Source organism: Nelumbo nucifera, chromosome 2 (genome assembly GCF_055504915.1).
Source record: "Nelumbo nucifera cultivar China Antique chromosome 2, China Antique-T2T, whole genome shotgun sequence".
In the NCBI taxonomy this organism is placed as follows: Eukaryota; Viridiplantae; Streptophyta; class Magnoliopsida; order Proteales; family Nelumbonaceae; genus Nelumbo; species Nelumbo nucifera.
The window spans coordinates 65,154,600-65,168,285 of NC_142650.1; the positions used below are offsets into that span (position 1 = coordinate 65,154,600).

At 31.3% G+C, this 13,686-nt stretch overlaps 1 protein-coding gene across 1 annotated transcript; it reads left to right on the forward strand.

The window, feature by feature from the left end:
- The first annotated feature begins 7,398 nt into the window (after nt 1-7,398).
- On the forward strand, nt 7,399-9,466 carry LOC104601344 (putative protein phosphatase 2C 55). Its single transcript, XM_010264627.2, has 5 exons — nt 7,399-7,702; nt 7,818-7,937; nt 8,142-8,472; nt 8,578-8,727; nt 8,815-9,466. Exons 1-5 carry the CDS (start codon nt 7,686-7,688, stop codon nt 9,058-9,060), a joined length of 864 nt encoding a protein of 287 aa, XP_010262929.1. The 5' UTR covers nt 7,399-7,685; the 3' UTR covers nt 9,061-9,466.
- The last annotated feature ends 4,220 nt before the right edge of the window (nt 9,467-13,686 follow it).

Here is a 13,686-nt window from a genome sequence, read left to right on the forward strand (position 1 = left end):
TATAAAATTAAATGGGTTGGGTTCAACCCAAACCTGCTTTAACCCAATCCAATCCGTTCAAACCCATTAATCTTATATTTATATACTTAAAACAAAAAGCTAACTCCCTTTTAACAAATAAGTTAGTTATAGCTTAGTGGTAATAGTAGTTGCTATTCACACAAGTGATGAAGGTTCAAATCACATTACACGTATGTTATTTTTATACAAGCAGCAAAGCCATTTAACTATGTTCGGGTTTCGGATTTGATGAACCACATAAGTTCAAACCGGTCAGACCAACTTGAACTATTACATGCATGTTATTTTTATACAAGCAGCAAAGCCATTTAACTGTGTACGGGTTTCAGATTTGACGAACCACATAGGTTCAAACCGGTTAGACCACTTGAACTATCTAATTGGATTGTCTTCGAGGTAATCACATTAAGCAGCAAAGCCATTTAACTATGTTCGGGTTTCGGATTTGACGAACCACATAGGTTCAAATCGGTCAAACCAACTTGAACTATTACATGCAAGTTATTTTTATACAAGCAGCAAAGCCATTTAACTATGTTCGGGTTTCGGATTTGATGAGCCACATAGGTTCAAACCGGTCAGACCAACTTGAACTATTACATGCATGTTATTTTTATACAAGCAGCAAAGCCATTTAACTATGTTCGGGTTTCGGATTTGACGAACCATATAGGTTCAAACCGGTCAGACCAACTTGAACTATCTAATTGGATTGTCTTCGAGGTAATCACATCAAGTTCAAGAGTGGTTGAACAGTTTACATCCAGATCAGTCCGGTGGGACAAAACGATCGGACCAGATTCAGTCCAATCAAACCAGACCTGGACCATACCGGTTCAGTTCGGTCGTGCTAGACCCCAATCGGGTCGGTTCAATTCGGTCGGACCAGACCGGGCCTATTCAATTCGGTCAAACCAGACCGGACCTGTTCAGTCAATGGTGGATTGACTTGGGTTGGCTCATATCAGGTTTGTGCACAGGTCTAGGGCCAAACCGATTTGCTCGAAGCAGGTCAGAAGAAGTAAATCGGATTGGGCCGAATTCGGGTCAGGTTGTGCGGATATGAACCAAACTGGATGATCCAACTCGGGCAAAAGCAAGCAGGGTGGTTTAGGGTTTAGACCCCGCCCAGTCCAACCAGTTTCGAATTCGGGTCGACCCGGATCAGCTTGTACCAGGTCCCGATTGTGTGAATAATGGTTGGACCGGACAACGCAAATTGGGCAAAGCAACCGGTACCGAGCCATCCCGTCCGAGGTCTATTTCGGATTCAGGTCGACCTAGATTGATATATGTTGGATCGGGTTAAACCGCATTGAACTGGTCCAGACTTGGGTCAAATTGATTTGGATTTATGTTGGGTGAAGTGTGTTGATTCAAGACAAAACTAAATTTAGTCAATAATTAATAGAAAATTAATACATTAATTATAAATTATTTAATTCAAATGAAAAAAAATAAAAAAAAAACTAAGGAATTAATACTAATGTCTGTAATGGTTAACCCAATGGTTATCCACAACCCAACCCATTTAAATGGGCAGGTTGGGTGGCGAGTTGATCACACAACCTGTCAAGTAAATGGGTGGGTTGAACGAGTTAGATATTGGGTGAATTCAGCGGGTTAGGTAAAAAATTGCCAACCCTAGTTCCAACTCCTTCACTCTTGTTTAGCTGTAGGTTGATTTCTTTATATGCTTAATTCTAATTGAAGAGCTTTAATTCTCTCTCAAGCCTTGCCAGAAACCTTCTTCCTCTATTTTGATAGATCTAACCTAAGCTTCCTACAATTTTTAACCACTTTATATTGACAATTACTATCTAGACCTAATTATCAAGAAAAATAGGAATAGGAATATTATCTAAACCTCCTGTAGTTAAGTGAATCGTTCTAGCGTCCTAAAAAAATTAATCAAACCAATCCCCCTGTTAGCCAAAGGCAATTCAATTCTTTTTTTTTTTTTCTTTTATGTTATCCAAACCATCTCTATTGTTTGTCCAGGTGAACTTAGGCCCATGACTAACAATTAACTTCAAACCCATTGTTCTTAGAAACATTTTATTCCTTGCTAAGGTTAAGCTATTCGCCTTTTTTTTTGCATCCACATTTATCCTCTTTGCTAAAAATCATGCTCAAATCCCCAATGCAAATCCAAGGGCCATTAGTCCATCTCGTTGTTCTCTACCAAAGATGCAAAAAATTCCTCCTCGTTTTTCCTATCCAATTCTCCATAGATGAAAGAAATGTTCTTAAGGGTCTTTCCCTTCTTAAAAAATAGTAGCTACAATCATTCTTTCATTGCCTATCTTCACTTTTAAATCATCTCTAGTGGGGACCCGTGTGATGTACGGTTCCAACTCAAGCTTGACTCGACCCAACTATCAAAAGAGAGACTAACCCCTTGACAGTTCTAGATTAGGGCTAACATTATCCCTTGGGGGGCTGACAAAGGGCAGCCACCCACACCCTTTATTAGTTGAGAGCTTTATGGAATCTGATTGTAAGGCTGAGATGAAAATAAATTCCTCAAGCGACTTTTACTTGGATTTTTTCCTAAAATTTCTTTGTTCCTTTGAACCTCTTCTGCACTCCAAGTATTTTTTTTTCTCTTCTTTTAACTTTCTTTAAACAAAATTGCCTTTTTTTTTATTGCATAGGGAGAATTCCTGAATTCCTAAATTCTAAATCCTTTTTTTTTTTTTACAAAAAATGAGCATAGTTTCTATTGTACATGATGTGATGTACATTAAGGCTAAAGATAAAATGAGAATCAAAGCTCTTTAATAACTCCTCCTTGAATAGCAAATGAACAAGGCCTTGGTCATTTTAAGGCTATTTACTTCAACCTCCTCCTTGAGTGGCCTTTTTTCTTTCTTGGGGGGGAGGCTAAGGGCTAAAGTGCAACGTTTTCCAGATTTTTAAGGTGGGCTCTACATGAACAATTTTTTTAAGTTATATTTAGTGAAAAATCTGGAGAACTCAAATCAATTCAGTCTTTTTTCTTCAAGTATTCCTTCCATCCTCCTCATAATTTATCCCAAGTCACTCAAATCAGGTGAACCAACTTAGTTGAATGTTCACCTCAACCCTTCTTAAGAGGAAAAAGGTTTAACGGAATGCAATAGATGTTCTAAAGGTTATGAAATAACTAATAACACTCCAAATCAAGGTTCAAAATATCGATATACGACCGATATGTATCGTATCAGGAGCTTTCTGATACGTTCCTACAGAGGGTGTACTGGGATTTCAACTGGTTCAGGAGATGGACGGACCTTAAACCAGCCCTTCTAAACCAGATTTGAAAAAAAAAATAAAAAAAGCTATTGATACGCCTATACACCAGTCATAAAAAACATAATACCCACAAGGGTCACAACCATTCAACCTTTTTCTATGGGCCCATATAATTTATCAATGATGTGGGCTCGCTACACAGCTAATGCGTTCAAACATTAATTGAATCCAAATTCCCCCAAGGAGCGCTGAATTCTCCGAAGCTCAAATGACTAGACAAAGCCGATTTGGTTATATATATATATAATTGGACGTATCATGTCAGCATGTCCCTCTTTTGAGAGAAGCTATTTATCTATTTTCTCCATTTTTTGTAAGGCCTTTTATTTTAACGCATGTTATTATTACATTTAAGAGAGAGAGAGAGAGAGTAGTAATAATATAAATAGGTTGAGGTTAAACAATCAAAAAATTATTAATTTAAAAATCAACTAAACTTTCACTTAAAATAAATATTAACAAAACTTAATAAATATTAAAAATGTGTTTCAATTCCCATTAAAAATTAAACTTAATAAACGCTAATAAAATCAAGAAATTTAAATATACAAATATTAATTGATAGTTTTAATAATATTTTTAGATAAATTTGTATTAATGCATTTTTAATTAATTAATAATTTTTATGAGTTAAGACCTTTATTGTGCATAATGAGCACATTAAAATGATAAAAATTAATAAAAATTTAAAATGTAGAACACATTTTATTAACAGTATTTTATTGCAAAAATTATTGAATAATAATAAAAAAATACCAACAATTAATTAAAAATCCAGAAAATCCTGAAAATCCTAAACAAAATTAAAATACTGAAAATAATTAAAAATATTGAAAATTAACAGTATTTTATATTAAAAAGGGCATTTGCTGAAAAATAATTAAAAGATACAATTAATAGTGTTTTATTATTAAAAATACCAAAAAATTATTAAAAAAGTACCCAAGCCAAAAATTACTGAAAAATATTGAAAATTAGCTGCATTTTTGTTAACTTTGGTAGTTATTTAGTTATTTAATTTATTTTTATTGAAAGCAAATGTATATTAATTTTGTAGTGAATAATACGAAAAAATAAATGCTGAAAATACTGAAAATTATTGAAAAATACTCATATGCAAAAATTACTGAATAATAATGAAAAAATTCCAAAAATTAATTAAAAATTCGAAAATTCTGAAAAACCTAAAACATAATTAAAATACTAAAAATAAATTTAAATAATTAATTTAATTGTTTTTTGCAAAAAATACTGAATAATAATGAAAAAATGATGTGCTTTAATTATTTACAGTAATATAATTAACAGTAATTATTTTTAAACTGTAATTAACAGTAATTATAATTTAAACTATTAATAGTAGAAAATTACATTTAATTACAGAAAAAGTAATATTTAATTACCAGAAAATTAAATTTAATTCGTTTTATCCAAAAATTTACCAATATTTCTGAAAATATGATAATTTTCAGAAAATTACTGTATTTTATATAAATACAGAAATTTAATAATTACAATATTTTGATAATCATAGTATTTTAATAAATTCAATTTTTATTAAAAATATCAATAATAATTACATTAATAAATAATGTATTTATTAATTAATCAATACTATTTATTAATTAATAGTAAATTAATAGTTACAGTACTTGTAATAATTAGCAGTATTTTAACAAATACAGTATTTAATAATTAAAAGTATTTAGTTAATTACAGTATTTATTAATTAACAGTACTTGATTAATTACAGCATTTATTAATTAATAGTATTTAGTTAATTAGCCATATATTCAATAAATACAGTATTTTAATAATTACAATATTTTTAATACTTATATTATTTTAATACTTACAATATTTTATTAATTAGTAGTATTTTAATAAATACATTATTTATTCAAAACAGTATTTTATTGTAGTAATAATAATAATTATAGTATTTTTAAATAATTAACTGTATTTATTAAAATATTTTACTCATTAGTAAATACAATATAAAAATGGTCCCGGTTCGTCTAGAAACCTATAACATGAAATCTATATATAATTTGAGGCCTAATAACTATAATTAATAAAATTACTAAAGTTAATAAAAATATTAAAATTTAGCAAATTTTTATCTAGCAATTATTAAAAGTTATGAAATTAATAAAAAATAATTAGTAGTTCATAAATGAAAAAAACTTAAATATAATTTAATAGGATAATTAAAATAAATATATAAAAGTAAAAGATTATGAAAATTAGAAATTAAACCATTTGTATAATGTCATAAGGCTCCTTCTACTTAGGGATGATCATTTATAACTTAGCTCAACCATGGGCTCAAGGAAATATTTTCTTATAAGCTAGGTCTATCTCAGATCTACAACAAACCCAGGTAATAGGTATAAATTATTGATAGGATTATTAAATTTTAATAGGTTTTATTAGGGGTGAGCACCATTCGGTTAAAACCGAAAACCAAACCAAAAATTTTGGTTTCTTTTTTTTTTCAATTTGTTTTTTTTTTTATTTTTTATTAAATCAGTTTTTAGTTTTAGTTTTTAGAATTAGAAATTCGGTTAACCAAATTAACCGAACTTTCTATTATTATATGTAATATATAATATGAAAGATATAATATATAGTATGTAACATATAATATATAATATATAATATATTATAATATTAATATATAGTATAATGGAATTTTATTTTATAATATATATTTTATAATATATAATATATATTATATGTTAGAATATATGTCATAGATTATATATTATTAAAATTCAGTACTAAAAATCGAACAACAAATTTAGGTTTCGATTATTTCGGTTTCAGTTTCAGTTTTTATTTTTTAGTTCAGTTTTTGAAAATTCAATTTATTTGGTCCGATTTTTAATCGAATAAACTGAATGCTCACCCCTATTAAAAATTAGTATTGGTAGGATAATTAATGTTAATAATAAAAACTAATAAATAGTTTATAACTTAACCTAACCCGATTAGATGTATAAGTTTCCAGGCTGAAGCAAATATTTTCTTTTAAGTTAGGTCTAGCTGAAATATGCACCAAGCCTACACATTATCAGGGATAATTAGATTCGAAGTCTAATTGGGCATCAAACTTTTGGAGTCTAATGATGGCTTTAGTTTATATAACCCAAGCTAAACAACCCCTAATAAGCTCAACTTGGAAGTTATATGCATATATGGTAAATATTATTTTAAATAACAAATTTTATATTAATATATATATATATTATACTAGAATTAAAAAAATTAATTTGTAAAAAAAATCATAGTTTTATAATTAACACGAACAATATCCTATAGGCCTATAAAAATATTATTACACTTGAGGTGTGGGCTGGGCTAGGCCAAACAATCTTAAAAACTGCTAATACACTATCAAAATTTAGCCCAAAATTTTTAATTTTTTGGTTCATCAAGCTACACAATGTGGGTGGCCGATCCCTCATAGTTCCTTTGGCTTCAATGTTATCTAAAAATAGTTAAAAAAAAAACTAAAAATAATGCATGCATGGATTGCACTTGATTTGGTGACTTTGGTCCAATCCAATTACGAATGTTACAATGCATGCAATTTGGGCTGGTTAGGTCAGTGACGAATCCAAGCCTAATCCAAAGTCTTAAACCTTGAGTTTGGGCTTAGATTAATTTAGTTAATAACTAAAAAAGTTAACTATAGATTAATTTAATTATGACTATAGCCTAATTTTATATATTTACTGATATTTATTATTTTAAATGTTTAAGTGATATTTACTATAAAGTTGAAATATTTAATCATTAATTAATAAAATAAAATAAATAAATTAGAACACTAACAAATAATGTGGAAAAATAATTATTTTATTAAATAATAAGCAATGATTATTATTATTTTCTAAAAATATTAATATAATTAATTCAAATTATTAAATTATTAAAACATTTTTGTAATAAATTATTAAAATAAAGATTTAATTATTTTAAACAGCGTTGCATTCTTTCCGTATTGATTATTTCACTTTCCTTAATAAGTCCCGTGCGATACCTGCTAGTTTTTCACAAAAAGTCGTCCAACAATGTGATGCGGTGGTTCGGGTTCCCTGACATTCCTTCTCCAACTCGGATACGGTTCTTGCACTATAGTCTATACGAAAACGAGTGATCGTGCTAGTGTTTCTATATAATTTCCGAGTGTTCAGGATTTAGATTCATAGCATTTGTCCTTCAAAGTTTAAAACACAATCGTGGTTCTTCTACTTTCAGGCTTCCAAATTTGTTCTTCGATTCTTCGGTTTTAAGTCTTGAATCGTTCTTCCGTTCCTTCCCTTTTGAGTTTTACAAAGACGACGAACAAGAGGGCTTCAATGTATCAGTTTACTAGGTCGGTTTTGATCTCTCCTTTACTTCTTCAAACATCGTTCTTTCTTCCCCTTCTGTTTTAAGGTTTCTGGGCTGTTTACTCGGTTGCTTACTTTGGATTTCTTTAATGTACGCAGAGGCTATTGGAGAAAAGATGTTTACACTGATGATGATTCAGAACGTTCGGAGATAAGGTCGTCGAAGGTTCCCCGTCTTTCTGGATTTAAATCGGTTGCCGAAGCTCAGACACCTAATGGGTAAATTGCAAATGTTTCGTTCATTTGATTGCTTGTCTCTCAAGCAACATTAGTATGTATTTCTACCATTAATATGAAATGGGTCACTATCTATTGTTTCTTTAAGCCCCAAAACATATGCTAAAACTGTTTGACGATCATCTGTTGTTTCTCTGAATGCCCTCTTGAATAATCTGATCAACTGTTTGGTTTTTCAAAAAACAGGGGTGTTTTGCATAAGAGTAAGAGAAACATGATTCTGAAAGCTGGCTCATTTTACATACCCAAGAAGAATGCCCTAAAGCCGCAGGGTGAGGATGCCCATTTCATTTGTCCGCAACAACAAGCCTTTGGTGTGGCGGATGGTGTTGGTGGTTGGGTAAAGCAGGGTGTGGACTCAGGGGAATATGCCCGAGAACTCATGAAGAACTCTACAATTGCACTTCAGGCTGAACCTGAAGATGCTGTTGATCTAGAGAGAGTACTGAGAGTGGCTTGCTCAAACACTAATGCCATAGGATCATCTACTGCCTGTATTATGCAATTGTTTAACGAGGTTAGTAAATGCTCTGTATGGTTATCTCTGATGAACTGTATGATTTATGAAGGCTCAGAATTTGTTTCATTTCATGACTAAACCCATGCTTGCTTTTGTTTATAGTGCTTACATGCTGTCAATGTTGGAGATAGTGGGTTTTTGGTTATTAGAGATGGGAAAATTTTCTATTCTTCCCCAATACAGCAACACAAATTCAACTGTCCTTATCAACTGGGGAACAACCCTAAGTGTGATCAACCTAATTCAGCAATGGTAAGTGATTACACATGCTTTCCTGCCTCATTTTGTGCTATCTTTGAGAATTTTCATATTGACTACTTTCTTTCATGGATATGCCAGGTATTAAAAGTTCCAATTAAACTTGGAGATGTCATTGTTGCTGGAACAGATGGACTCTTTGATAACTTGTACAAACATGAGATTGTTGAGGATGTGATTCAGGGAACCAGATTCATGGGAGTGGATCCACAGTTGGTTCCATGGATGCACACCACTCATCACTCCAACGTGATTGTTTGTCTCCCTTCTCGGAGGCATCAAAGATGGCTGGATTCAATTATCTTGGAGGAAAAAAAGATGATATAACAGTGGTTGTTGCTTACGTCGTCCCATCAGAATGAATTTTTAATAGTTATTTCATTGTACAACTTATAGGATTTATAGGATTCAGGTGGTAGAGGCAAAACAACAACATCAGAGTGTAGTTATCAAACATTCTTTTTGTAAATGATTGAAGGGTAATACCACATGTGACATTGTAACTGACTCTATAATCCTTTAAGTTGTCCCATCAGAATGAATACTTAGTAGCTATTCCATTGTACAGCTTGTAGGATTCAGATGTTAGAGGTGAAACTTCAGAGGGTAATCATGAAGCATTCTTTTTGTAAATGAGTTAAGGATAATACTACATGCCACAATGTAACTGACTCTATAACCCTTTTCATCATCAATGAAAAAGGTTCTCTTTTGTTGTACTTATGAAAATGGAATGGCTTTATTTTCATATGATTGAGAATGTGTGGTATGATTTATTGAGCCCAAATCTATTTACATGTCTATTTTACTTTGTAATATATTATTGAGGTTTGGCATTTGGTAATTTCCCTTAGATTTGTGCATAAATTATGGTATTTTATCATGTTGTCACGAGATATAATCTTTGATTACATCTTACATTTAAGAAGGATTGCAGATCCCAGTTGTTGACTAGAAGGCTTAAGTAGGATATGACATTATATATTGTTTGGTTGAACTAGGCTCTGATTTTTAGTGGAGTTTTGAGACTACTAGATTCAAAGCCAAAGAAACTTAAGTTAACTTAATAGTAATTACATTTTTTTCCGGTTTTGTTTTTATTATTGTTAAGATAATGTCTTCATGGTTTCAGCAAAAAAAGATATGCCTCCATGGTTGAACTATGATCATAAATTTTAATGTTGAAATAAAAAAGACAATAGAAAAAAAGATAAAAAAAAATATTGCTCTTTGTTGATGATCCATGCTGTGGCATTAAAGATGAAATACTGATATTTACTTCCATCTTATTGAGTTTAATTCATGGATCAGTAATGGAATCATGCCTCTGTGTGAAAGTCAAGCTGTCTAACAATTAACTATCGGCAGGATAGTTAATTGAGAGAAAACTTCTTTTGGTAGATTAGAAAGCTAACACCTTAATAGGTAAAATAGAACTTTATAAGGGAGCTCTTTTTATTTCTTAATATCATTTTCTTTTAATAGGTAAAACAGTTTAGATGAAGCTTCATGAGGTTAAGTATCAGATTGAAGAGAAAACTTTGATACTTGAGAGTATGAGATACCAGTTTGAACTGTTGCACAAAGATCAAAATGGCTAAAAAATGGAGATGCATAGTACTTGTCAGAGCAATTGGTTTTAAGTCCCACTTAAGTAAAATCTTTTCAAGTTCTAATAGGAAAGGAGAGGTTAAACAAGAAAGTAAAAAAGAGAAGACCCCATGGAAAGCAATCATTCGATTGAATTAAATATGGAAAATAATGTCATGCTCTATAGGTAGAGTTACACAAGTGATGCTACTACTCAAGAAGATACCAAGGGTTCTTTTGTTAAGGAAGAAATTAATTAGAGCAAGTCTACCTATGAGAAAATATCGAGGGAAAACATCTTTTTTGTAAGAATTTCGGATCTTTAATTAATCCATTCTTTAAATTCTTGTAGAGTTGCTCTAGAGCAAGGTTCAAAATATCGATACGTATCAGGCCATATCAGTCAATACGGCTGATACGTATCGGGAGATTCCTGATATGCCTCTATAGAGGGTGTATCGGGATTTCGACTGGTTCAGGGAGATGGACGGACCTTAAACTGGCCGGCCCCCCTGAACTAGATTTGAAAAAAACTAAAAAAGAAAAGATATTGATACTACCCGGTACGCCTTGTATCAATATTTTGAACCTTGCTCTAGAGTACGTAGCTCCACTGATACCAGTGGCTCCAGAATTTTTAGTACTCTATACCTTCAAGTCATATAAACAAAAGATTCTGTAATTAACTTTCATAGAAAACTGTATAAGTTAGATTCCAAAAACTACTTATAGAAAAACTATGTTACTGATCAATATTTATGCTATCTGCGTCAATACTTCTGTTCTAATTATTTGCGTTTTTATTTTCAATTACTGTCTTTATTCTTTTGCCATTTGATGATAGATCCTGAGGTCTGTTTGGCACGTCTTTTCATGTGGGCTGTCAGTTTTTTAGAAGTTTGGCAGCCCATGTTTTCGTCTTTTCCTGTTTTGTTGGAAAAAGATTTAGCCACCAAAAAACGTCATATCGAAAAGACATGTAAAGTTCATTTTGGACAAATTTCGGGAATCTCCAAATGATCTTCAGGTTTTCAAAATCTTAATGTAAAAACTTACTTTATCTTTTGACTGTCAGAACTTCCACGAAATCTTTAAAAAAAGACTTGTCAAACAGACTCAATTAACTCAACTTGAAACATACCCTAGATAACAGACAAGGGATAAGAAGAGACTTAGAAAAACCATGTCTATGCATGCAGTTCACTGGAGCAGCACTGATGGTTTTTACTGTTAATAATACTTTTGTAATAAACTGTTGGTTTCATCATTTTTCTGTTCATAACATCATAAAAACATTTATTACATTGAAATGTATGCCGTGAAAATATCTTATTTCAACTATAAAATATTGAAAATGTCATTAAAACCGATAACGATTCTTACCAAAGGGTGAGGTGTCTCACTGTCATCTTGTGCATCATTAATTTGCTTCGATTTGGAACTCACAAGAGTTCTTAAATGAGTTTTTGATGCCTCCCTAGGTATGTAAAATCAGGTATTTATTCATTTATCATAAATCCAACAAAGATCTTACTGAAAGCAACTCAAAATAGAAATGACAACGGGGCAGGGATGGGGACGGGTTCCCCGCAAGGACTCAAATCTTTGAAAATTTTTAATTTATAATATTTTTTGAAAAATAAGTTTACTTAAAATAAATAAAAAATTTTAAAATATAAATAGTATTTTAAATATATGTAAATATATATAAGTAATATAAATAATATCATAATAATATATTTTTAATATATTTAATCAGGATTGGAGCAGCATGAGATCTCATTCCCCATACCTGACCCACCAGGTCAGGTACCCTTCGGGATGGGGAAAATTGCCATTCCTAACTCCAAACAAAGAGTAATCTAGTGCTCCTATGATAGGACAATGTCAGCCAATACAATCAAGATGTATAGGTGGCTAAATCAAAGCTAGCTCAATGCCTTGGTCTATGCCAAGGATGACATTGAAAGTTGGTAATATCTTCTTGTAATTATGGATTTTGTTATTGTTTTATGCCTTTTTTTCTTCTTCCTTCTTGCTCTTTTGGCATCATAAAGTGTGATTGTAACAATTTTAACTGACTCAAATAATGCCTCTTCCACACTAATCAAAATCCATTTGTTACCAACATGCCCCCCTCTTTCTCTCAACATTTAGCCCCACCTCTCTTTTTGTTGAGGGGAAAAAACTCCAAAAGTCATTTATCCACAAAAAAAAAGACCTTTAAGAGCCTGTTTGGTTTGCAATTAGAATCAAAATTGGAATGGTCGATTTATCCTACCTGTTTGATTCAAACAGGAATTGGAACCAAAATCGGAATCAACTGGAACGGATTTTCATTCCCAAAGGAAGGGGAGGGAATGTCCATTCCACCAAGAATGGGAATGGGTTCCGATCTGACCAAACAGTTGGAATATGACCATTCCTATTCCGATTCCAAACCCCTATTCCCATGAAACCAAATGGACCCTAAACCTCTCTAAACTCTATAAAATGAGTAGAAACTTTCCTTGTTTCAGAAACGGGCTTAAACATCTTTCACTAGTCACTGGAGAACCTTTGTTAAAACACAATTGGAAGTGTGCAATAGAAAATATCCCTGTTTGGGAGTGCTTATTTTTTAAAGAACTTATTGGAAAAAGTGCTTATTTTAGGCTGGGACTACACCAATAAGCACTTGAAACAAGTCCAAATAAACACATTTTTTTTTTCAGAAAATGAGCCTGTTTTGAATAAGTTCAAAGTTTGTGTTTTTTTATACATTTTTTGCATTTTATGGCCTGTCTTGGCCTGCCACTCAGAACACTTACTAGGATAAGCATAAACATTTATTTATCCAATACACACTCCCAAACGAGGACTAAGTGTAATTTCTTGTTACTATAAATAAGGGTGTAATCAAGTAGATTCTGATTTGGCATATCTCTAATATTAGACATTCATATATTTTTATTTTTTATAAATAAAAATATAAAGAATTAAAGAAAATATAAATATTTTATAAAAAAAAGGTATAACTCTAATATTAAATTAAAATAAAAATTATTTTTATTAATTATAAAAATGATTAAAAACAAAAAAAAAAAAGAAAAAAATAGGATTAATATTTGACTTGTGACATACTGATCAATTCAAATGAGTTAGTGTTTTAGCTATTTGGGTCACTGGGTTGATGATTGAGTCAACATTATTTTTATTCTTGAATCAACATTATTTTGTGTTGGAAGGTAGTTTGGTAGTGAAAGGGACCATGAATTTTCATTTGGATGATGACAGGCCAATGGACCACATGGAAAGGACATTTATCTATATACATAAAGCATTGAGAGGGTGTACAAGAGCATTGTGAGGTTGACATTTATA

What these genes read in the sequence shown, in the direction of transcription:
- LOC104601344 (XM_010264627.2), top strand. An exon ending in GAAGCTCAGACACCTAATGG is followed by an intron (nt 7,938 to 8,141) that starts GTAAATTGCAAA and finishes TTCAAAAAACAG; the next exon opens with GGGTGTTTTGCATAAGAGTA. An exon ending in ATCAACCTAATTCAGCAATG is followed by an intron (nt 8,728 to 8,814) that starts GTAAGTGATTAC and finishes TGGATATGCCAG; the next exon opens with GTATTAAAAGTTCCAATTAA.